The following is a 26,181-nucleotide window of genomic DNA, read 5'->3' on the forward strand; positions in this document are numbered from 1 at the left end:
CATGCTAGACAAAAGACAGACTAAATCTGAACAACAATGAATGATAATTACATATTATTTAATTGCAAGTTACATTATGTCTAGGAAAGAAATAGAGAGCTTAGTGGCACAATGTAAAGACAACAATCTCTTCCTCAACATCAGCAAAACAAAGAAGCTGGTCATCAACTTCAGAGAGCAGAGTGGAGGACACGCCCCCTGTCTGTGTCAATGGTGTTGAGGTGGAGGTGGCCAAGAGCTTCAGGTTCCTTGGAGTAAATATCACTAACAATCTGTCCTGATCCATCATGTCGACACTACAGTCAAGAAAGTATACTAACGTTCCTACTTCCTCAGAAGGCTAAGGAAATTTAGCATGTTCACAATGTCTCTTACCAATTTCTAAAGATGCACCATAAAAAGCATGCTGTCCTGATGCATCACTGCTTGGCATGGCAACTGCTCTGCCCAAATCTGCAAAAACTTAAGAGTTGTGAACGCAGCCCAGTCCATCATGAAAACCAGCCTTCTTTCCTTTGATTCTGTCTACACTTCCTGCTGCCTCAGGAAAGCTGCCAGCACAATTAAAGATCCACCTCCCCCCGGTCATACCCTCTTCCACCCTCATCCATTAGGCAGAAGATATGAAAGTTTGAAAACATATACCAACAGACTTAAGAACAGTTTCCTCCTCTCTGTTATCAGACTTATGAATGGACATCTCAGAACTTAAGAGTTGATCTTTCTCTGCACCTTCTCTGTAGCTGTAACATTATATTCTGCATTCTGTTCTATTACCCTGTTGTACGTATTGAGGGTATGATGAGGGGAAACGTTGTTTGTTGCTGGAGTTAATAATTTTAAAAGACTCCCACATGTCAAATGTAGATTTACTCTCAAACAGCCATCCCCAATCTAATTCCTCCAGTTCCAGCCCAATACTGCTGTAATTAACCTCCCCTCAATTTAACACTATAGTGTTTAACAAGGCAGAAACATTTTACAATTGAACATATTCTTGACTGAAACAAAGCAAAAGTAACAATTGTCAATCTGCCCCAAGCATCTAATTAGAGGTAAACAAGGATGTGGTCTGTATGGCCTTCAGTAAGGTGTTCAACAAGGTTCCACATGCAGACTGGTTAGCAAGGTTAGATCACATGGAATAAAGAAAGTAGCCGCCATTTGGATACAGAACTGGCTCAACGTAGAAGACGTGAGGTGGTAGTGGAGGGTTGCTTTTCAGACTGAAGGCCTGAACTGTGACCATTGGAGTGCCACAAGGATCAGTGCTGGGTCCACTGCTTTTCGTCATTTATATAAAGGATTTGGATGTGAACATAGGAGGTATAGTTACTAAGTTTGTTGATGACACCAAAATTGGTGGTGTAGTGGACAGTCAAGAAGGTTACCTTCGACTTCAATGGGACCTTGATTAGATGGGCCAATGGGCTGAGGAGTGGCAGATGGAGTTTAATTTAGATAAATGTGAGTTGCTGCATTTTGGGAAAGCAAATCTTAGCAGGACTTGTACACTTAATGGGAAGGTCCTGGGGAGTGTTGCTGAACAGACATCTTGGAATGCAGGTTTATATTTCCTAGAAAATAAGAGTACCTGGTAGATAGGATAGTGAGGAAGGCATTTGGTATACTTGCTTTATTGGTCAGTGCATTGAATATAGGAGCTGGGAGGTCACATTGAGGCTATACAGAACAATGGTTTGGCCACTTTTGGAATACTGCATTCAATTCTGGGTCTACTTGCTATAGGAAGGATGTTGTGAAACTCAAAAGGGTTCAGAAAAGATTTACAAGGATGTGTCAGTGTTGGAGAGCTTGAGCTATAGGGAGAGGCTGAATAGGCTGGGGCTATTGTCCCTGAAGTGTTGGAGGCTGAGGGGGTGACCTTATAGAGGTTTATTAAATCATGAGGGGCAGGGATAGGGTAAATGGACAAGGTCTTTTTCTCAAGGTGGGGGAGTCCGAAACTGGAGGGCAGAGGTTTAAGATGAGAGGGGAAAGATTTAAAAGGGACCTAAGGGGCAATTTTTTTCATGCAGAGGGTGATGCATGTATGGAATGAGCTGCCAGAGGAAGTAGTGGAGGCTGGTAAAATGACAACATTTACAAAACATCTGATTGGGTATTTGAATAGAAAGGGTTTAGAGGGATATGGGCCAAATGCTGGCAAATGGGACTAGATTAATTTTGGATATCTGGTCGGCATGGATGAATTGGACTGAAGCATCTGTTTCCATGCTGTATAACCCTGACTCTATGACTCTCTCATGAGGAACAACTTCTGCTGGAGCCTGTTCACTGCTTTTGGAACTGCACCTCTTGTCAGCACAGGTGACATAGAACATTCAACCTCTTTGAACGAGATTAGATAACTTTTTTATATATTCTTTCCTGACACTTGTGTGCTGCAAGCAAGGCAAAATTTGCTGCCCATTCCCAATTGCCCTTTGAACTGAATGGCTTGATAGGCCATTTCAGAGAGCAGTTAAGCAGTAAATCAAGCACATTGCTGTGGGTCTGCATTCACAAGCAGGCTAGACCAGGTAAGGATGGCAGATTTTCTTCCCTAAAGGACTGTAGTGAACCTAATGGGCATTTACAACAATCGACATGTAACGTTGCCATCATTAGATTAACTTTTAATTCCAGATTTTACTGAATTCAAATTACATCATCTGTCATGAAGGGATTTGAACATGAACATAAACCCAGAGTTCAGCCATACTGTCCATTATGGCTATACCACTGCCTCCAAGAGAAACTATTCTAAATTGTTATACTTTAAATAGACACTTAGGGCAGATTTGCAATAGTTTCTTTTGAGTTGTTTTAACCAAGAATGAAGTTGTTCTTTATTATGACTTTATTTTGAATCTTAGATCAATCAGAGAGTTTACTAGTTCCTGCAAGGGCTGCCTTAAGGTGGTATTATTTGTTTTGTGCCTTCACACACATCTTTTTCCCTTTGTAAATAGCAGGGAGATGTCAGAGGATTAACAGGCTGATTATCAATCTATTGAACCTCATCATGAATGCTCCTTCATTATGCAATAAGTCCTCGAGTGAGACCTGAACCTAAAGCTTCTAGCTCTGATGTGGGGTTGAAACTATCACATCTGCTACTCAAAACGCAAGTATTCCAATAAAACCAGCCAAGTATTTATGAGGTCACTTGTTCAAATTTTAAAAAACCTAGACTTAATGGCAAGCAGAGTAAAAATGACATAATTAGCTATTACATTCAAGGGCCCTTCCTTAATGACTGAAAAATTATCACAAATAAACTGCCGGTCCTGAAGGACTGGTAGCTGGTTTCCCATGTGTATCTCATGCTTTCGTGTTGGTGACAAAAGCGAATAAGTTAGGCATTTTAACTTCTGGCAAATTTAATGTTATGCAAGTTCGAGTTGAGATGATACTGTGAGGGTATAAGCAACAGTCACCTTGGTAAACAGTACAGTGAACCTGAGGATTTCTAACAGAAGCAGTCAAACCTGGAGTTGTGAAAAGGTTGGAGAATGGCAGCACAGTATGCTCAGTGGAGCAGGCAATGGTGGGAATTGAGGGAAATGCAAGTGCAATTATTGTGGCAGAGACTGGGCAAAGCAAGTAAGGTGGAGGCAATCAACAGTTTAGGTTTGGGCAGCAGTTTAGGTACGTGCAGATCAATTCACATCATCATCAATTACATATACAGAAGCAGAAAAACAAACTTGAAAATATTTAACAAAATCTGAAAAGAGCAGTCAGGAGTTTGGATTGTCCTGATTATTAAGTGTGCAGAAAGTCTTGAGGTCCAAGATTGGTATGAGACATCAGGGCAAGTGAATCTCTTTTCAAAGAGAGTGGGCCTATTTGGTCGTGGAAATCCTGAGTTAAGTGCAGGAGAACAATCATCATCTTACTTTTAGTGGCAAGTAAGCATGGATATATCAGGCGAGAACAGATCCTATGAGATTACAATATTACCACAGTTGAATAGCTTGATAGAACCTCCAGTGTCTGTGGAACAACAACAATCGCTACCATCATTCAGATAAAACTGGATATAAAGGAAGGAATTGGTGGAGGAGGAAGAAAGTATCGGGAACAAAATTAGATGTGTGAAGGTGGAGGTACTGCACAGGCACTAATCACATGCACAAAGTGATGCAGGCAATACACAAACTTTATGTTAGCTGTAGCCAGCATCAAATCCGATGCAGAGTGGCTGCATAGCTCAGCAGGGGCTCAGGCCAGCACCATATAAATTAGTTTGCACTACAGTATTTCAAGTGAGACAAATCTTTTTAAAGGCAAGGTGCATGCTGAGCAAATAGAAGACAAGACAAAGACTGGAGGGAGCAACCAAAAAGGTGCAAGGGTCAGGGAATGTACTGCAGGATTCTCAGATCTGCACTAAAGGCCACAGGGACCAGCAGCTGCTGAAAACAAAGCATTAAGGAAATAGTGGAAGCAGATACCCATGGTAGTCAATGCCACCTGAGGCCCATCTGCCCTGCAGTTGCCTTTGCCTAGTTTAGTACTCTAACAGAGTGCTTCCCCAATGGGTACACTTGCAAGGCAAGCACCAAAGACATAAACTGGGATAACTGCTACAGTTTTGTACTGTTTATTGTGTGTACAATTGATCAGATTCAGCACTGTGGGGGTAGTGTGCTAACCATATGTACGTTCTATCTGGAGGGAAGACAACAAACACAAGAGAAACTCAGCAGGTCTGGCAGCAACAGTGGAGAGACAAACAGAGTCAACTTTGAGTCTGAAATGACTCTCCTCACAGTAACAAACAATGCTGTCTCAACATTTAGTGCCTAGATTTCTAGACTTTGCCAAACATTTACAATCTCCTCCAATTACACACTACTAACGACAACTGAACAAGAACTGGTAGAAAGTGATAAACCAAATTAATGAAGATGCTTTTAATTTGTCATCAATGGTCAGGATTCCTCATGTCGCTGAGCATATGTAGTTCTGCACGTTTAATAAATTATGTTAAGTAAGTTGAAAGTGGCAAATGGTGAGTCACCTTAGGGTTAGGTGCTGATTGATGGCATGAACGGCCTACGCTGCAAATTTCCAATATAGGCTTGGAACACTACCCTAATGGCCTAAACCCTGTGATGCAAAGTGTGGGCTCTGCTAGAAGTGGATAACAACAGCAAAGACGCCATTTTTCCCTGCACTCACCACACCAAAACTACTAGCTATACAGAGCCAAATTTGCAACTTCTATGTTTGTAACTTATTTTATCTGCATAAAGATTTATAAACAATGTAGAAGTGCATTCCACTTTGTAGTACCTGTACAAACGATAACTGTCATGTTACACTGCAAATACTTGATATTGTAACTTTCCTCATCTCTTGATTAAACTCTGCTAGTGTTTCAGGATTGTTGAACAAAATCAAAATGTGAAGAAAAGCAATCCTTGTTCAACAAAGGATTGAAATTCATTTCTCTGAAGATGATTACAAAGTGGGAGTTGAAGTAAAAACAAATCGTGTTCCTACACTCACTCAACATGGTTGAACTATCTGAATTTTTTTGCCTGGTAGTGCTCATTATCAAGAGTGTCCCACAATAATATTTGAATGATCAGAAAACTCAGATGCTACTTAAATGATGATTCTTTACACGATCATTACTGATGCTGAAATTATGTTTGTAGTATTCAGAGGATGTACATTAGATATGTAACCATATCAGTTCGTTTTTATTCCACACAATCCAGTCATCTCATTTTTTTAAAAATGACTGATTTCCAGTAATTCCCAAAAAAATGCCCACATCTCATAGTAAATGCGATTTCCACATCCAGAAAACCCTGAATTATTTCTCAATTAGACTGTAATGAATAGCTCCATAATCTAAAATGTGATCAAACGTTGCTAATCAATTCTGCTGTACAGTGCACAATGCTGACCCAATCTCTTTCCACGCTGCTGCTGCAGTAAAAATATATCCCAGATCAGTAGAAAGCTTGATAAATATCCAAGGTTCAGGCAGTCATACGTAACAGCATCTTACATAATCTTGCTCCTATTTACAGTTTCAGCAAGAAATTTATCTTTCAGTCAACTTATACTCCATTGTAAACAATATAAATTCATTCAAATAAAATAGCTCATTAGTCTAACTAGATAAGTAGTCTAAATAAACTGGAAGGAAAAATAATTGGCTGCTAAAGAAATGCATGCAGGGGGTGAAATCATCCCAGGTCACAGTAGACAAGGAAAGTGGTTGGTCATTGGGACAGACAGATACTTGACACCTTTCTATTTCCACTGAAGAAAGTTCTGGGCAGGAATCTACAAGCAACCTTTCCAGTATTCCACCTCCAGATCTAATCCTCAAGAGAACAGTTACTCAAGGATTGCTTGGAGCTGACCTCCTCTTGAGCTCCAATTTCCTCAGCCCAAGTAGGCTAACTGAAAGATGGCAAGAATGAACGTAATCTTGCAAAAGCTATATGTCAGTTGGCGATGGGGTGGTTCCTTAATCTGTGCTAACATATGCATGATTGAGAGCATGGACATCAGACAAAGAGCGTCCCCTTCCTCACCCGACTTCTGACATTCTTCCCACCCTGTCTCCCTCCAGTGCTAAAACAACCCATCTTCGTATTTGGATGCTGCTCCGGGAGTCTTGGGGATACTGCACCAGCAGCAGCCAGACCTTCCTTCGTCGTTCTGTTCAGATGGAAAGGTTTGTCAAGAAAAGACTTATGGCTGACATATACTGGTGTAACCCTTCTTGTATGTGCCAGTACATTCATTACTAAGTGTTACTGGTTTTTCTTGCTGGATGGTGTGTTCTGGAACTATCAGCAACTCCAGGCAGCAGGGCATTCTATCCCAAGGACCTCAGTTATCAGGATGATCCACTGGTGTCCAACAAGTGCCTACCTACAAGGATCTGACGGACACGGGATCCTGCAGATCTGCTGACTAGGAGTGAATGAGGGTGTGTTGATGATCTGTAGGCAGCACATGAGACACCTACCTAACAAAAATGATTCCACCCATAGTGGGAATTGTTCAAATAGGACATGGTCAGGATACATAAAGGAATCATTCCCACAACTAACAGAGAAGCTACAACAAAGGTTAGAATTCCTTAAATGGTAGTGTTTTTAAATAATAAAAATTTAAATGTGACTCGAAAAAGAAAGGGAGGATGTGTGACAAATCTAAAGCTGACAATGCTAAGGAAAATCGACTGGAATATATTAAAATATACAGAAATACAGAAACATTAATGAGGGGCATTAAGAAACAAGGTGTAATGAAGAGGGTGCCATCTGTAAAGGATCAATGCAATAGCTAGCTGGCATTTTTTTTCGGAAGCAGAGTTTCATCTCAAACCCTTTCCATGCCACTCTCAGACAGGCTCTACATTTCTCCAAAAACAAATAATAGTTCTTAAACGAAAATTCAGACCAAAAGGAAGATAACATGGAGCTTCTGAGCATTTTAAAGATAATTTCATATGAAACATTCTTGGGCTTCCATGACATTCTTCCTCATTTCAGTGACCTGGACTGGCAGCTTAACTTTGAGCTAGAGACAACCTCCAGAGACAGACAAATGCATCTTCGGAATTTCTAAATCAAAGTCAGTGTCAAATACACATTCCACTGCCATGTTCCCTTGTTACTAGCTTGAATGAGTGTAGATTCACATATCATCCAGGTCTTGCACTCTGAATGAATGCCTTGCCAAGCACAATCAGATAAGATAAACTGTCAACTTGCAGATCAAATGCACCCAAATTGCAGATCCTCTCAGCTCTGGTGTCATATTATAAATAAAAAGAGAAAGTTTCATCCAACGTAATTACTTCAGCCATGTTCTTTTTCTCTGTTATAATGTTTAAAACTGCTTTTAAAAGTTACTTGATTTAATGAGTATTGTTTACAAATGACTAGCATCTTAAAAATAGATAGTTTCTGAGTATATTACACAGTGATGTCAGGTAATCAGAGTGTCAGCAAGCATGGAGGATGATTAGTCCCATCTGTAACTTATCTAACTGAATCATTTGAGGAGGTAACTAGCATACTGAATAGTGTCTAAATGCTGAACTTTGAGTAGATATTTAATAAGGGGCAACACAGCATTTTCCAAATAAGTCACAAAGCCACAAGATGTGTCTGGCTATTAATACTGTTACAAGGCACTCAAGAACAAGGTGCAGTGTTAAGTACTGGATTTCCAGACCTAGGCAAACTGTTCCAGTACAGATACAACCGTCATTTTACACTATTAGATTAGATTACTTTAGATTAGATTACTTTACAGTGTAGAAACAGGCCCTTCGGCCCAACAAGTCCACACCGACCCGCCGAAGCACAACCCACCCATAACCCTACATTTACCCCTTACCTAACACTACGGACAATTTAGCATGGCCAATTCACCTGACCTGCATATCTTTGGACTGTGGGAGGAAACCAGAGCACCCAGAGGAAACCCACGCAGACACAGGGAGAATGTGCAAACTCCACACAGTCAGTCGCCTGAGGCGGGAATTGAACCCGGGTCTCTGGCGCTGTGTGTCAGCAGTCCTAACCGCTGTGTCACCGTATAAAGTAGAAAATTAGCTAAGTGTGACCTATCCACAAATAAACAAGGGCAAATCCAATCCAGGCAACTAGTACCCCATTTGTCTACGCTTAGGTAACGGTGATGGGAAGGTGACCCTGAAAGAAATCCTGCCTTCAACGCCCAGTTTGTTTTCTGCTAGGGCTATTTGGCTTCAGGCCTCATTACAGTCTTTATTCAAAGGAGAATAAAAGAGCTGGATTCAAGGTGGGCAGGAGGTGTGGGGGATGGATGTGAGAGGGACTGTCCATGGCATCAAGACAGCATTTGGCTAAATGCTTCATAAAGGATCCTTAGTAAGATTGAAGTCAATGGGACTAAGTGTAACAATCCTATGGCTTTAAGAGGTGCATTTTGCCCTGTGTTTTTTTTACACAGAGAGGTATGAGTGATCTGCTCCAAAGCCAATAAAGTAAACAACTTGTGAAGCCTTGGAGTTTATTTTTAAAGTTGGAACAATAGAAGCAGCCTGAATGGGTGGGGTCAGGCTCCCACAGAACCAGGATTTTAGTTTAGTTTTATCCTTCAGTAGCAGTTGCTGGGTCTAGAAGCTGGATGTAGAAGCTCTAATTCCTCTCTCTGCTACAGCTAAAAGCTGGGATTCTCTTCCTGCTGCGATAATTGCATGTGAGACAATCTATTTTGCTGAATTTGCCTTTGCAGGAATGTGTTTATGGTATGGTACTATATTGGAACAGTTAAATAGTGGTATTTAATATACATTATTTTGTTAAGCGTTTTGATAGAGTTACGGGTTAATCCAATTCTTTTTATGTTTATGCTATCTGTATTTTAATTATAGTGAATGAATACAGTGTACTTTATTTCAAGTTGGTAGTTTGACTAACCCAATTGCAGGGAGAAAGTGAGGACTACAGATGCTGGAGATCAGAGTTCAAGAGTGTAGTGCTGGAAAAGCACAGCCAGGCAGGCAGCACCTGAGGAGCAGGAGAATCGACGTTTCAGGCATTCCTGATGAAGAGCTTATGTCAATTCTCCTGCTTTTCGGATGATGCCTGACCAGCTGTTTTTTTCTAGCACCACACTCTTCAACTCTAATCCAACTGCATCCGAAACACAACACCTTACATTTACCTTTAGAATAAGAAAAAAAGTTAGAACTTAGACTATCTTCTTATCATATTTGTGGGGTTTTGGTCTGTTCCACAACAGGAAGGGAAACAAACTTTCCCTTGTTTGGAATCATACGGATCATAAAAAAAGATGGTTATGGTTGTCAGAGGTCCATCATCTCCAATCTAGGACATTTCTGCAGGAATTCCTCAAAGTCTTGACTTTCCCATTACCAAATCATCTATGGTACCTTTTCAACTTATTAACCACTACCAATAAGTCAGTGAGGGAGAGGCAGGGAGAGGGAGAGAGGATTTAATCAAAATGGAGTTGGAAGGGAAGATAAAGCATTGACTCTGAAGAGATTTAAAGTAAGTTCCTCATGGTACTGTCTTGGATCCAACATCAGCTAGTTCCCTCCAGTAGAAGGACAGAAGTAGATGTGTTCACAAATGATTGGTGCTCATGCCAATTGAAACTCTTTGGATAGTGAAGCAGCCCATGTCTACATGCAATAAGACCTGGACAACATTCAGGCTTGGTTTATTAAGTGGTAACAAACATTCATGCCACAAGATTATCAGGCAATGACTACCTTCAACAATAGATTCTCACCACTTTTGTTAGATATTCAACATGATTATCATCACTGAAGTCCCTCACCATCAGCATCTATGAGTTACCAGAAACTGTATGTACCAGTTACATAAATACTATGGCTGCACAAACAGATCAGAGGTTGACAATTCTATGGTGAGTAAATCAACTCCCAATTTTCCAAAGCCCTTCCACCATCTTCGAGACACAAGCCAGGAGTGCGATGGAATGCATTCCATTTTCATGGAGGAGTGCAGCTCCAACAACACTCAAGAAGCTCAATACCTTCTAGGACAAAACAGCTTAGTTGACTGGCATCCCATCTACCAACTTAAACGTTTACTTCTTGCAATGATGCAAGTTGTCTGCTGTGTGCGAGATTTGCAAGATGGCAAGGATCTTTTGACTGCACTTTCTAAATCTGTGACTTATATTACCTTGATGACCAAAGGTTGGGAGTATTCCCACTGAGTACTCCCATCAATCTTCAGTTTTTTATTTTTCAGATTTGCAGCAGTCATAACATATTACTTTTGTATTCCAATTACTCAAGACGTTGGTCTCCCATCTTCTATCCTCCATAAACTTGAGTCCATCCAAAACCTAACTGCCTCTGTCGTAATTTGTCCCAATTCTTATTCAGCTATCAAACCTGGTTCTCGCTGACATACATTGTGGGTCAAGCAACGTCTCAATTTTAACAGTCTCATCTTCATTTTCAACTCTTTTCATAGCCTTTTTCTTTCCCATCTCTGGAATCACATCCACAATGCCACAAAATGTCTATACTCATTCAAGTTTCGCCAGTTCAAAAATCTCAATTCTACATAGATCACAGAATGTTACAGCGCAGCACAGGCCCTTTGGACCTAGATGTTGCGCCGACCTACAACGTCCATCTAATCTACAACGTTCCATTACTATCCATATGTATGTCCAATGCCCATTTAAATGCCTTTAAAGCGAGTCTACTAATGTTGCAGGCAAGCTTTTCCAACCCCCTACTACTCTCTGAGTAAAGTAATTATCTCTGATATCTGTGCTAAATCTATCACCCCTCAATTTAAAGCTATTTCCCCTCGTGTTAGCCATCACCATCAAAGGAAAAAGGTTTGTATTGTCCACCCTTTCTAACCCTCTGATTATCTTATATGTCTCAATTAAGTCACCACTCAACCTTCTTCTCTCCAATGAAAACAGCTTCAGTTCCCTCAGCCTTTCCTCGTAAGACCTTCCCTTCCATACCAGGCAACATCCTACTAAATCTCCTCCGAACCTTTTCCAAAGCTTCCACATCCTTCCTATAATGCGGTGACCAGAGCTGCACGCAATATGCCAGGTGTGGCCTTACAAGTGTATTGTACAGCTGAAGCATGACCTCGTGGCTCTGAAACTCAATCCCCTTACCAATAAAGGCTAACATATGCCTTCTTAACAATCCTATCAACCTGGGTGACAACTTTCAAGGATCCATGTACCTGGACACCGAGATCTCTCTGTTCATCTACACTGCCACGAATTTTACTCTGCCTTCCTGTTACTTCTTCCAAAGTGAACTACCTCACACTTTTCCATATTAAACTCCATTTGCCATTTCTCAGCACAGCTCTGCAACTTATCTCTGTCCCTCTGTAACTCACATTTTTTGGCACTATCCACAACTCTGCCTACCTTAGTGTCATCCGCAAATTTACTAACCCATCCTTCTACGCCCACCTCCAGATCATTTATCAAAATGACAAACAGTAGTAGCCCCAAAACAGATCCTTGCGGCACAATACTGGTAACTGAGCTCTAAGATGAACATTTCCCATCAATCACCACCCGCTGTCTTCTTTCAGCTAGCCAATTTCTGATCCAAACCGCTAAATCACCCTCAATCCCAAAATTCCTTATTTTGTGCAATAGCCTACCATGTGGAACCTATCAAACGCCTTACTGAAATCCATATACACAACATCAATCATTTTACCTTCATCCACCTGTTTGGTCAACTTCTTGAAGAACTCAATGAGGTTAGTGAGGCATGACCTAGCCTTCACAAAACAGTGTTGACTATCCCTAATTAAATTATTCCTTTCCAGATTATTATATATCCTCTCTGTTACAACCTTTTCCAAAACCTTACCCTCAACCGAAGTAAGGCTCACTGGCCTATAATTACCAGGATTGTCCCAACTCCCCTTTCTAAACAAGGGAACAACATTTGCTATCCTCCAGTCTTCTGGCACTAGTCCTGTCAATAATGATGACATAAAGATCAAAGCCAAAGTCTCTGCCATCTCCTCCCTGGCTTCCCAGAGAATCCAAGGCATAAATCCCATCCGGCCAGGGTCTTATCTATTTTCAGATCTTCCAAAATTGCTAAAATCTCCTTATTGGAGAAAGTGAGGACTGCAGATGCTGGAGATCAGAGCTGAAAATGTGTTGCTGGAAAAGCGCAGCAGGTCAGGCAGCATCCAAGGAGCAGGAGAATTGACATTTCGGGCATGAGCCCTTCTTCAGGAATGAGCCCTCCTGCTCCTTGGATGCTGCCTGACCTGCTGCGCTTTTCCAGCAACACATTTTCAAAATCTCCTTATTGTCAACCTCAATCCCATCTAATCTAGGAGCCTATATCTCCGTCTTCTCACTAACACTGCTCTTTTCCAATGTGAATACTGATGAAAAGTATTCATTAAATGCTTCCCCTATGTCTTCAGATTCCACACACAACTTTCCACTACCATCTTTGATTGGCCCTAATCTAACTCTAATCATATTTTTATTCCTGGTATACCTATAGAAGGCTTTAGGGTTTTCCTTGATCCTATCCGCCAACAATTTCTCATGTACCCTCCTGGCTCTTCTTAGCCCATGCTTTAGATTTTTCTTCTGGCTAACTTATAAACCTCAAGTCCCCTAACTGAGCCATCACACCTCATCCTCACATAAGCCTTCATCTTCTTCTTGACAAGAGCTTCAACTTCTTTAGTAAACCATGGTTCCCTCTCTTGACAAGTACCTCCCTGCCTGACAGGAATATACGTATCAAGAACTCACAGTGGCTGTTCCTTGAATAAGCGCCACATTTCAAGAGTGTCCATCCCCTGCAGCTTCCTTCCCCATCCTATGCATCCTAAACCTTGCCTAATCACATCACAATTGCCTTTCCCTGCAGTGTATACCTATCCCTGCCTATTGCTATTGTAAACATAACCGAATTATGGTCACTATTGCCAAAGTGGTTACCGACCTCCAATTCTAACATGTGGCGGGGTTCATTCCTCAGTACCAAATCCATTATGGCATCGCCCCTTGTTAGCCTGTCTACATACTGTGTCAGAAAACCCTCCTGCACACGTTGAACAAAACCTGATCCATTTAAATTACTTGAACTATAGTATTCCCAGTCAATATTGGAGAAGTTAAAGTCCCCCATAACAACTACCCTGTTACTATCGCTCCTATTGAGAATCATCTTTGCTATCCTTTCCACTACATCCCTGGAACAAATTGGAGGCCTACAGAAAACTCCCAACAGGGTGGCTTCTCCTTTCCTGTTTCTAACCTCAGCCCAAACTATCTCAGTGGATGACTCCTCAAACGTTATCTCAGCTGCTGTAACACTACCCTGTGACACTAATAATGCCACAAGCCCCCACTTTTACCATCTTCTCTGTTCTTGCTGAAACATCTAAATCCCAGAATCTGTAACAACCATTCCTGTCCATCCTCTAGCCATGTCTCTGAAACGGCCACAACATCAAAATCCCAGGTACCAACCCATGCTGCAAGTTCACCCATCTTATTCCGGATGCTCCTGGCATTGAAATACACACATTTCAAACCAACATCCTGATTGTCAGTGCCCTCCCGCGACCTTGTAAACCTATCCCTGACCTCACTACCCTCAATCTCCTGTACACTGGAACTACAATTCAGGTTCCATTCCCCCTGCTGCATTAGCTTAAACCCTCCTGAATTGTATTAGCAAACTTCCCCCCCAAGAATATTGGTACCCCTCTGGTTCAAGTGAAGATGATCCTTTTTTTTTATTAGATTCCTTACAGTGCGGAAACAGACCCTTCGGCCCAACCAGTCCACACCGACCCTCAGAAGAGTAACCCACCCAGACCCATTTCCCTCTGACTAATGCACCTGGCACTATGGGCAATTTGGAATGGCCAATTCACCTGATCTGCACATCTTTGGACTGTGGGAGGAAACCAGAGCACCCGGAGGAAACCCACACAGACACGGGGAGAATGTGCAAACTCCACACAGACAGTCACCCAAGGCTGGAATCAAACCTGGGACCCTGCTGCTGTGAGGCAGTAGTGCTAACCACTGAGCCACCATGCCGCCCCGTGTTTGTAAAGGTCCTACCTTCCCCAGAAAGAGCTCCAATTACCAAGAATTCAAAACCCTCCCTCCTGCACCATTCCCGCAGCCACGTGTTCAGCTCCACTCTCTCCCTGTTCCTCGCTTCACTAGCACGTGGCATGGGCAAGAAACCAGAGTTAACAACTCTGTTTGTTCTAACTAAAAGCTTCCACCCTAGCTCCCCGAATATCTGCTTTAAATCCCCATGTCTCCTATCCATGTCATTGGTGCCTATGTGGACCATGACTTGGGGCTGCTCCCCCTCCACCTCAGTGATCCCCAAAACACAATCTGAGACATCACAAACCATGGCACCTGGGAGGCAACACACCAATCGTGAGTCTCTCTCGTTCTCACAAAACCTCCTATCTGTCCCCTAACTATGGAGTCTCCAATGACTGAAGCTTTGCTCCTCTTCTCCCTTCCCCTCTGAGCAACAAGGACAGACTCTGTGCCAGCGACCTGCGTCCCATTGCTTACCCCTGGTAAGTCATCCTCCCCAACAGTATCCAAAATGGTATACTTGAGGGGAACCACCACAAGGAGATTAGAGTCAAAATTAGACTGGTGCCGGAAAAGCACAGCACGTCAGGCAGAGACCGAGGAGCAGGAAAATTGACATTTCAAGCAGGAGCCCTTAATTCCTGATGAAGGGCTCCTGCCTGAAACATCGATTTTCCTGTTCCTCGGATGCTGACTGACCTGCTCTGCTTTTCCAGCACCACTCTAATCTTGGTTCCCTTTCCAACCCTGACGGTAATCCATCTACCTTCTTCACATGGCTGTGGAGTAACTACCTCCCTGTGACTCCTCTCAATACCGCCCTCCGCCTCCTGAATGATCCGAAGTTCATCCAACTCCAGCTCCAGTTCCCTAAAATGGTTCTCAAGGAGCTGGAGTTGGGCGCACTTCCCACAAATGAAGTCAACAAGGACAATAGAGATGACCCTTACCTCCCACATATTGCAGGAGGAACATTCAACTGACCTAACCTCCAGTCCCGCTATTCTAATTTCCCAAATAGACTCTCTGAAAAAAAAACAAACGAAACATGAAAAAACTTGTCACCTTACCGACACACAGAACTTTTCTTTTGTTTAGAGGAGGAGGATGGGTGGGAGATATTACCCGAGTAGTGTTTCAGGTAAAGCAACCACCAAAATATATGACCTCGTGACCTCTCCGACTACATCCAGGAACTGAAGAAAAAACAGAACTAAAAGAAATTTAAACCATATACTCACGTATCCCAACAGGCTCCGCTGCTCCCTGGAGACCTCGTGACCTCTCCAACTGCGACCAGGAACTCTGATCACTTCATAAGAAACTATGCCTTCAACTACCTTGGCTCTAAATACTGGAATTTCCTTGCTATACCTCTCTGCCTCTACCTCACTTTCTTTCTTTGACTCTACCTCTTTAACCATGGTTTTGGTTATCTGGCCAAATATCTCTTAAAGGGCTCTGTCATTTTTAGCTCTCTAATGCATCTCTGAAGCATTCTGGGTTTTCAGCATGGGTGCTACAGTTCCAAATTCTACCCCAAAATGATTTTCGCATCTGACAAATGCAAAAAGTATGTTGGAACAGAAACAGCCTCTCTCCATGGCATTTCTGGAATGACAAAGCCTTTCAACTCCAAACCTCAAGGTCCTTGTGAAGTTTCTGCTGAGATATGAATACCTTCACACTTTGCTGCCATCCTTTGCCTGCTTCATGATGATGTCAGCTGTGATTGTTAGCAACCAATCTATTACATCAATAATCAATCTATTATTGATGTTAGGACTGAAGACAAAGTTGGATCAATTCTTCAAATCTTCTTTTCAGTCTTCCTAGCTGCTGTGCTCCATCTAACCAGGGACAAGTTCCCTACTGGGGATGACAAACTATTTAATCTTAGATCAATCCAATCAAAACCTAAGATCACCTTCAAACTTTGAGTTCTAAAGTGTTCATGATGCTGCAGTAAGAGCTATGTCAGAAAGGGATGTTCAGGGAATCATTGACTTATTTACTGAAGTGTATATGAAGATGGAACTCACGTTTTACTACATTTGGAAGTTATTTTCATAGAAGAAGTATGTTTGTGCCGCCTTTGGTCACCTGAGGAATATCCTACCAAGACCACCACAAACCTCAGGGACTCCTCAATTCAACCCACAGTGCATTGCTCACATTCCAATAATCTCAAATCAATCAGAATTCATACCTAACATTCAAGTACTTCACCTCACACTTACACACACAGCAGTGCTGCAAGCCTCATCCTTCAGTTGTACAAACTGTTAGATTTTCAATCATATCAGCCATATCACGCAAAGATGCACAGGAATGGATACAAGGTCACATGCAAAGTTGCATAATTCCTGGAAGGTTGTCAGGTGGGAGGAGATAGAAATGGCCAAAATGGTGCAAGGATTTGACTTTGAGGGTAAGAATTTTGAAATGGAGCTATTTGTGCTCTCGGACTGAATGCAGATCAAGCACCGGAGCAACTTCGGTTATGAAGGAGCTGAGTTTTGGAGGTGAAAAATAGGAAGTCAGTCAAAGATACAGAGGACATGTGGTGGTAAATATAAAAATATATATAAGTTAACGATATTATGGAGGCGAAAATAGGGTGTGTGGTAATGGGCAGAAATCCTGCTGGAAGCTCAGCTCATGTCAGGGAGGATGCCAGTGCAGTGAACACTCTGGTTCAGCCTGAGACAATAACCAAGGAGGATGATTTAGTTATTAGGTAGGGAATACAATATGCAACAGAAGCCAAAGATAAGACTTTATACTTCGCATGGTTTAATTAGAGGTACTTTTGGTTCATGACTGAGTGCTGGATGTGCAATTTGGCAACTGTGAAAGGGTCAAGAAAGATAACAGCGTGATAGAAACAAAAACAGAAGTTGCTGGAGAAATTCAGCATGTCTGACAGCATCGGTGGAGAGAAAGCAGAGTTAGCGTTCTGAAGAAGGGTCACTGGATTAAAAATGTTACCTTTGCTTTCTCTCCACCGAAAGCAGGGGTAACATTTTTAATCCAGTGACCCTTCTTCAGAACACTAACAATGCTTTCTCTCCACAAAGATCTGCTGGGTTTATCCAGCATTTTCTATTCTTGTTTCAAATCTTCAGCATCCACAGTTCTTTGTTTGATTCTGGTGGTATAGCAGAGTTAGGTATTATCAGTATACATTGGCAATGAGTTTTCAGATGATTTTGTCCAGGAGCAGCAGGTAGATATGAAATAGGACAGACCAAATAGGATGAATTCAAAGGAGATTCAGCAGGTATAAAAAGGCTTTAACATAGTGAAAACATTTATGTGGGACATAGGATGCATGTGGATGACACAGAATTGTGGTATTGTGGACATTGAAGAAGGTTTTTTAAGGGTACAATGGGTTCTTGATCAGTTGGGCTAGTGGGTTGACAAGTGGCAGATGGAGTTTAATGCAAGTAAATGTGAAATGTTGGTATGACAAACCAGGTCAGGACTTACACAGTTAATAGTAGGGCCTTGCAGAGTGTCATCAAACAGAGAACCTACATAGGCATCCTACATAGTTCCTTAAAAGTGGCATTACAGGTGCACAGGGTGTGAAGATGTCATTTAGGACAACTGCCTTCATTGGTCAGAGCATTGAATATAGGAGTTGAGACTTCATTTTGCAGCTGTACAAGACATTGATAAGGCCACTTTTGGAGTACTGCATACAGTATTGGAAAGGGTACAGAAAAGATTGACAAAAATGTTAGCAAAACTGGAGGATTTGAGTTAAGTAAGGCTGGATACGCTGGGACTTTTTTTCCCCTGAAGTGTAGGAGATTGAGGGGTGACCTTATAAAGGTTTATAAAATCATGGCAGGTATAGACATGTGAATAGCCAAGGTCTTTTCCTTTAGGTATTGGAGTCTAAAACTAGAGACCATAAGGTTTAAGGTGAGATGGGAAAGGTTTAAAGGGATCCAGTGTGGCAACTTTTTCACATGGGGTTATGCATATGGGGGATGAACTGCCAGAGGCAATGGTACAGGTGCTTACAATTACAACATTTAAAAGACATTTGGACAGGTATATGGATAGGAAAGGCTGAGAGGGATATCGGTCAAATGCAGGCAAAAGGAACTGGTTTAGCTTGGATGATCGCATGGATGAAACAGATTGAAGGGCCTGTTTCTGTGACTTCAATGGATCATTATCAGGTGAAATTTATAATGAACCATATTGAAATATTAGGACAAATAACCAAAACCTTGGCTGAAGAGACAGATTTAAGGACCAACTTAAATGTAGAAAAATGCTACAGGGAAGTTTAAGGAGGAAATTTCAGAGCTTAGGATATAGGCATAAACACCAACAATGGAGCAGGGAAAACGGGTTGTCCAAGAAGGCAGAATTGGAGGTGTAGAGACCTTGAAGAGTTGTAGGGCAGGATGAGGTCACAGAGGGCCAGATCCCAGAGATAAAAGTGTAGAAAGAGAAACCATTATAATGGATGATTCTCTAGCTATGACTGGTCTAAATTCAATATTTCTTGCATAATACTCCCTTCCATTTTCAATTGATCTTTTAAAATTTCTCATCAAATTAAATAAAAACAGAGCAAAGATTAAGTGTTCAGTTTCAAATATACATTCAACACTGACAACACTCAGCGTATTAACTTAAATGCAAAATTTTAAATGCAAAGCTTCACTTCAGTTCCTCACAGTAAACACTATATTTGAAAAAGGAAACATTTGATAACAGCTATTTCTGTGGCTCACAATTCAGACTGGACAAAATAGGCGAATTGATTAACTATGCATTAATAAGTTGTGACCAGTCGGCAGACCAGGGAAGCAAATTAAACTATATATGGTCATACACAACTAGATTAGTAACTCAAATTTATCCCTCAAGAATTATATGTTCACAACAAAAAAAATCAATGTGAAGGACACAGATTGTGTTGCTAACGTATTGTTTTGCCAACACTGTCTGTCTATGGGTGAATGAACCCGTTGGTAAACCTTGTTTTGCCTATTTGAATGTAATACATGTATATGCTACCACTAAGGTAATTGTGTCGTGAACACATTTTATTACACTTTTAGAATAGCCATTTAAGACAAAGTTCATGGACAATATTTTAAACTGTCTCAAAATATCATACTTTGTTCTAACTTTATTGAAGTGACTTTAAATAGCCACACAAAGGCTTATATTGGGCTATATAAAAACGAGAGCAAAACAAATGAGATATCAGGATCATTCATTCGGGTTTGCCGTTTCTCTAATCGACAAAACATTCAATGCCAAATTTATCAATTCTTAACCCAAGTGACGAATTTCTGGTCAGGAATTCTGTAATATATACTAAGTAAATTCGATTCTGACCACCAAAAAATTTATAGTGTCCAAATCGCGTGCGTATTCCCACACTGAAAAATATGCGAAACACTTATGATAAAAGCACTATATATATATAAGCTGTACAGGCAATCACTCACCCGGGGTATAAATGCAGCTTTTCGTATACTCTCCTCCATCTCCTTCCCTCCTGGGTGTATTGTAGCCACATGCGCCCACATTCTTTGCCAAGTACGCTCATCAATCGGGAAACCACTTTTATTCACATAGAAAAGCACTCCACCATCTTTCTCGTCTTCATCTCCGGAAGATTTGCTGGCATTATTACCCGAGGCTGTTACCGGGTTTGCACCTGTAGTGTTAGCAGCCTTTGATCTGGTTTGCTTGCCTACTTTAACACCAACGCTCTTGCCACTGACGCCTGTCATGCTGTTGTATCCTGTCCTCGGATTCCCTTTCGCTGCCCTTTTAAATACTATGCTCATCTACGTCGGATTCATCGCAGTGATATTAGTCTAATTGATTGCTTCCAGATTCCCTGAAATTGCTGCCTCAGCAATCCCCATGCTGTCGGTCCGACTCTCCCCTGCCTGATGATAGCAGCAGCTTCATTTTGTTACTCCGTTACCCAGCAGTCGGTAAGTTTCACTCGTCCGTATTGGCTGAGCCTGTGGGTAATGGGCGTGGCCACGGGTCATTTCTGCCATCTCATTGGCTGCTGCCATGGAATACAGCAACAGTAATAACATCTGCCACGATTCTATTGGCTAACATCGCATTGTAGGGCAGGGCTAAGCGCGAATAAATCAAAATATATTAAGCTCAGTCTCAAACCTCGATTGTGACCTCGCATTGTACAAGTGAACGGGAGCCAAGTCATCTATAACATATCGAGGGTCGCTCTGTGTTCTTTGCAGTGGGTCTGCGCTGCTGCCACCCGCTGGCTTCCTGTTTAATCGGAGAATCTAATTTTGTGCATATGGAAAATTGTATGTTCCCTTAGGTTTCAATATAATATGATACATAGCTCTTTATTAAAGAATCATCAAATCATTTAACTCATTTGCCAATTAGGAAATGTACTATCGCATCTTTGAGGACAAAATGGATGAATGGATAGGACAAAAATCACGTTAAGATGCAATGACATGCTAATTAAATAGTTTGAGGAAATGGCTTCATGGCCCCCTGCAAGTAAAGTTGTTTTTATGGTACAAATTCCACCTAGATATTAATCGATATACGATGGTTGGAGGGGGACAAGAACGTGGGACAGCAAATAAACAACACTGTAACATTTGTTTCGAGTAAACACTTAGTTTAGAAAAGATTGAGCTAATTTGCATTTTTCCCTCTTAGTAATTCTGTAATATTTAGAAATGTCATGATACAGCACATGAGAAAATCTGTCAGCCTGTACCTAACGTTTTGCAAGAACTATCCTATTACCCTACTCATGCCCGTGTCTTACCCTTCAAGTAATTATTGATTTTCGTTGTATGCATTAGTAAAGTTGGGGTCATGGCTAAAACATTTGCTGATGAAACGAAAAATGGCCCTGTGCTTTGGTGAGGAAGAATGCTTTAGACTGCAACAAGATACCATTGTACCTGCAAAGTTAACAGAAAAATGGCAACTAAAATTTAATCCAGACAAGAATGGGTTTATGCATTTGGGGATGGAAAACAAGGCAAAAGAATACATAATAAATAACCAGAAACACCACTGAAGACACACAATATCTTTGTCACCAAGATTGGAAATATTCAAGCAGTTAACTCTGTGACTGTCACTAAGCCAAACTGTCCCTGCTCATCCTTCTTGACCTATCTGCAACGATTGATTCAGTTGACCACACCATTCTCCTCCAATATCCCTCTACCCAGCTGAAAGTGACTACTTTCACACTCATATCTACCTAAATTATAGCCAAGGATCTATTTTTGACACATCCCCTCTCCATTCCTGCATGCTGCCTCTCAGAAGCAGCATCCAAAAGCACAGTGTTAGTTTTTACATGTACACTAATGACGATCAGGTCTACCTTACCGCCATCCCTTTGGACTACATTGTCACTAAATTATCAGCTTGCTAACCTGACATCAAGCTCTGGATGAGCAGAGATTTCTTTCAACTGAGAGGCCTGAAATCATTTCATACAGTCCACACTCCAGAATTAGTCTCCTAGTTACTGACTTTCTTGTTATTCCCCAGAAAAAGACCAAAATAAAGATACCCCACTCATGTAACACTGGGATAAGCTTCTGAGTTCATATTTGTCCCATTACAAAGACTGCCTATTTCCACCTTTATAACATTGCCCCCATTCACTCTTTTCTCAAATCATCTGCTACACAGAGATCTTCATTCATGCTCTAATTATTTCTGGACTTGACTATTCCAACACATCCTGGCTGGTTTTACAACCTACCTTCTGTAAACTTGAGGTCATCCGAAACTTTACTGCCAAGTCATAACTTGCATGAAGTCACGTTCAATCATCATCTTTATACTTACTGGCCTACAGTGGTTCCTGGGCATATAATGTCTTGAGTTTAAAATTCTCATCAACGCTTTCAAATCCTTCCATTGCCTAACCACTCCTCCCCATCCCTGTAAGTTGTTCCAGCTCCTAGCCTCCAAAATATCCATGCTCCTGTAGACCTGGTGTCCAGAGTCCGCTGATTTTAATCCCTCCAGCATTTTTGGTTTTGCTTTCTGTTGTCTAGGCTCTGAGCTCTGGAATACCAACTATTCCTCAGGAACCTTCATAAATCACTGGTTTTATTTCAAAAAGGGGAAGCCTTTTATACATCACTTGTTCTGCCTCAACTAAAATAATGTACCCAAATCTGAGCACATTTTAGTAACAATTTGAAGCCATTTAATGATTAAAAGAATGTTTTCAAAGATGAGGACTAGATTGAGTTGGGATATCTGGTTGGCATGGATGGGTTGGACCAAAGGGTCTGTTTCCATGCTGTACATCTCTATGACTCTATGTCTCCACGAGGAACTTCAATTAAGTAGCCAAATGGGATTGTACTACTTAGAGAAGATGACCTTTGATACAGGTGATCAAATTATGAGGCGTTTCCACTGTGCAGATAGGAAGAAATTATTCCCATTGGTAGAAGGTTTGAGAACCAGACAACACTGAGTTAAAACGATTGGCCAATGACTCACAGTTCAAATGAGGTTAAACCTTTCTTACACAGCAAGTTATTAGGATCTGGAATGTTCTGCCTGAGACTGGGAAGCACATTCTCATGTAATGAGATGGGCTTAATTAATGATCTCATAGTAAAGGATCCTCTCGAGAAGAGTGACCAAAGATTCATAGCTAGCATTTCAAATTCAGGAAGGGTATTTCTTGAACAGATATTTTGGGGATATTCAATTCATCCCAATTAAAATATCTTCCTGAGAGGAAGAAAGATTGTAAAGAGGTTAACCATCCATGGCTAAGCAAAGAAGTTAAATTAACATAAAGGCAAAAACTAAGGTAGACCATACTGTGATAATGCTGCACCTTTGACAAGGCCATGTTGTGCTTGGTTTTCTTCACGAGAGTTCGTAAAGGCAGAGGATCCGATATGTCTGGAAATATCTACTTGAGAAGGCTTTGAAGTCTTTCAGTTAAAACACTTTTACAATGAAAGGGGAGCAGCCAGAAGCTGTTGGACCCAAAGAAGCAGTTCCATGCTGATCCTTTCTCTCTCTCCCACTCTCTCTCTGCAATTTTCTCCTGTAATAACCCTGTGTTTGATTTTACCTTTTTTTCCAAGGGGGTGTTTATGGGAATGTTGCAAGTATTTGGAACATCATCATTATGGGCAGCACAGTGGCACAGTGGTTAGCACTGCTGCCTCACAGCGCCTGAGACCCAGGTTCAATTCCCGCCTCAGGCGACTGACTGTGTGGAGTTTGCACATTCTCCCCGTGTCTGCATGGGTTTCCTCTGGGTGTTCCGGTTTCCTCCCACAGTCCAAAAATGTGCAGGTTAGGTGTATTGGCCATGCTAAATTGCCCGCAGTGTTAGGTGAAGGGGTAAATGTAGGGGAATGGGTCTGGGTGGTTGTGCTTCAGCGGCTTGGTGCGGACTTGTTGGGCCAAAGGGCCTGTTTCCAAATGGTAAATAATCTAATCTAGTTAAGGTGCAAAAACATCGACTAGGTTTTCATATCGGTTGCGTTATTCTAAATATGGTTCTCTTTTGTTCATGTTTCATTCAGTAGTCTGTAAGTAAATTCTGTTTTGTTCTGTAGTTGGGCCAGCTGCATCACTCCTGGAATATCCACTTAGCACCTGCTTAAAACAACCAACAACTGGGCTACATTCTTGAAATGTTTTGAGGGGGTCTGTCCTGGTCCATAACAATATTACAAAGATCAGTGAAATGCTGGGGGACTGGGAAACTTTTAAAGGCCAACAAAGGGTTACCAAAACAAATAATAAAAAGAACAAAGGTTAATTATGAAAGAAGTCTAGTGCAAAATACAAAAGTGGATAATAAAAGCTTCAAGAAGTATATAAAAAGGGAGTACTAAAGTGAATATTGGTCTGGGGAGTTACTAATGGGGACACAGAACTGAGAGAGATACAAGCTAAAACTGGCCTAAAAATAGGAAACAAATGTCATCCATTAGAGTGCCACTAATGAACAGTTGTTTTTCCTGCATGAATGCCTAAGAAAACAGGTACTACCTAAATGTCTTAAACGCAAACCTTCCCTTAACACCCCACTAGCCAAAAGAATAGCAGAGCAAAACAGCTGCAGAATGCGTAGAAAAATGATTAATAATGGTACAACAGACTCCGTAAATACAATCGGGAAATTTTGCACCAAAAATATTTACTCACTCATGCAACAAACCATGATGACTAAACAGAGTGCAACAAGCCATAGCTATTAGACAGCGACAAACACAGAAAATGAAAAAAAAATCTAGGCTTGCAAAAAAAACTAGACAAACTTACACAAAGTAACAACACTGACAACACAGAAGCATGGATAAAAAACTTATCTGACCAACCCTTAATAGATTCTGAAAAAGCCGTCTTAGTAAGAGGATTAAATTACAACTTCCAGGATGCAGGCAAGAATGATTTGTTAGCAGCATTAGTAACAACACTGAAAGACAACCAACTCACAGAAGAAACCCAGCAAACCATCAGACAGGTAGTCACACCAACATTAAGCAGAAAAAAGGAAGGAAACACACGTAATACACAAGAAAGGAAAGCACTAGAAAGACTATAAAAAAGATAAAAACATTGTTATCCTACCTGCAGACAAAGGACGCTTGACAGTAATTTTAAATCAAAGAGACTGCTTTGAAAAAGTGAATGCACTACTTGCAGATACCAACAGATGCCAACAAGCGCCGATAGACCTGACCCCACAACTAGAGAACCAAATCACAGCCCTACTCAAAAAACTTCAGCAAGCTGGAGAAATAAATAAGACTGACTTCCAAAAAATGAAACCAGACGGATCCAACACACTATGTTTCTATGGAATACCGAAAATTCACAAACCAGAAGCCCCCCCCAGACCCATAGTCTCACTACCTGGAACAGCAACTTACAGAATGGGCAAGGAGCTACATCAAAGACTAAAATACTTAGTAGAAGACTCACACCACTCCATCCACTCCACCCAAGAATTCTTGAGGATCATCAAAGACACTAAGATAGAAAAGGATGAAATAATGGTCTCCTTTGATGTAACAGCCCTGTTCACATCAATCAACATCAACCTGGTCAAGGAAACACTAAGTACACTATTAGAAGACCCAAAGACACATACACCAAACACTACCAACTTCATCAGCAAGGATGGTATCATCAAGCTAGTGGACCTATGCCTTGCCACCTACTTCATCTCCAACAACAAAACCTACAGACAAACCAATGGTCTGATATCAGGGTTCTTAGCAGAGACGGTAATGCAGAGACTTAAACAAATAGCTCTGCCAACCATCCAACCCAAACTTTGGGTCCGCTATGTGGATGACACCTTTGTCATCACTAAACAAAACAAATTAGAAGAAACCTTCAAGACCATCAACAATATCCTTACTGGCAAAAAATTCACTGAAAAGGAGGAAGAAACAACAAACTGCCATTCCTAGATGTCACAGCAGAGCAAACTGCCAGTGGGGAACTTCAAACCAGCAT

The 26,181-nt window shown here is 41.3% G+C and overlaps 2 protein-coding genes across 3 annotated transcripts in view; one reads left to right on the top strand and one right to left on the bottom strand.

The window, feature by feature from the left end:
• The window catches only part of vash2 (vasohibin 2), a 166,665-nt gene extending 146,083 nt beyond the window's left edge, over positions 1 to 20,582 (bottom strand). For both annotated transcript variants that reach the window (XM_043695855.2, XM_087991340.1), the window contains exon 1: positions 20,139 to 20,582. In XM_043695855.2, coding sequence (XP_043551790.2) covers positions 20,139 to 20,483 — 345 coding nt within the window. In that variant the 5' untranslated portion in view covers positions 20,484 to 20,582. The remainder of the gene's footprint in view (positions 1 to 20,138) is intronic.
• Positions 20,583 to 21,550: 968 nt separating this feature from the next.
• Positions 21,551 to 26,135, top strand: LOC148148957 (uncharacterized). The gene is made up of 2 exons (XM_087991001.1): positions 21,551 to 21,566; positions 25,363 to 26,135. The coding sequence occupies exons 1-2, from the start codon at positions 21,551 to 21,553 to the stop codon at positions 26,133 to 26,135; spliced, it is 789 nt and encodes a 262-aa protein (XP_087847127.1).
• The last annotated feature ends 46 nt before the right edge of the window (positions 26,136 to 26,181 follow it).

The sequence above is a fragment of the Chiloscyllium plagiosum genome, unplaced genomic scaffold, assembly GCF_037043375.1.
Source record: "Chiloscyllium plagiosum isolate Xiang-an unplaced genomic scaffold, Cpla_swu_hap1 HiC_scaffold_10, whole genome shotgun sequence".
Taxonomy (NCBI): Eukaryota; Metazoa; Chordata; class Chondrichthyes; order Orectolobiformes; family Hemiscylliidae; genus Chiloscyllium; species Chiloscyllium plagiosum.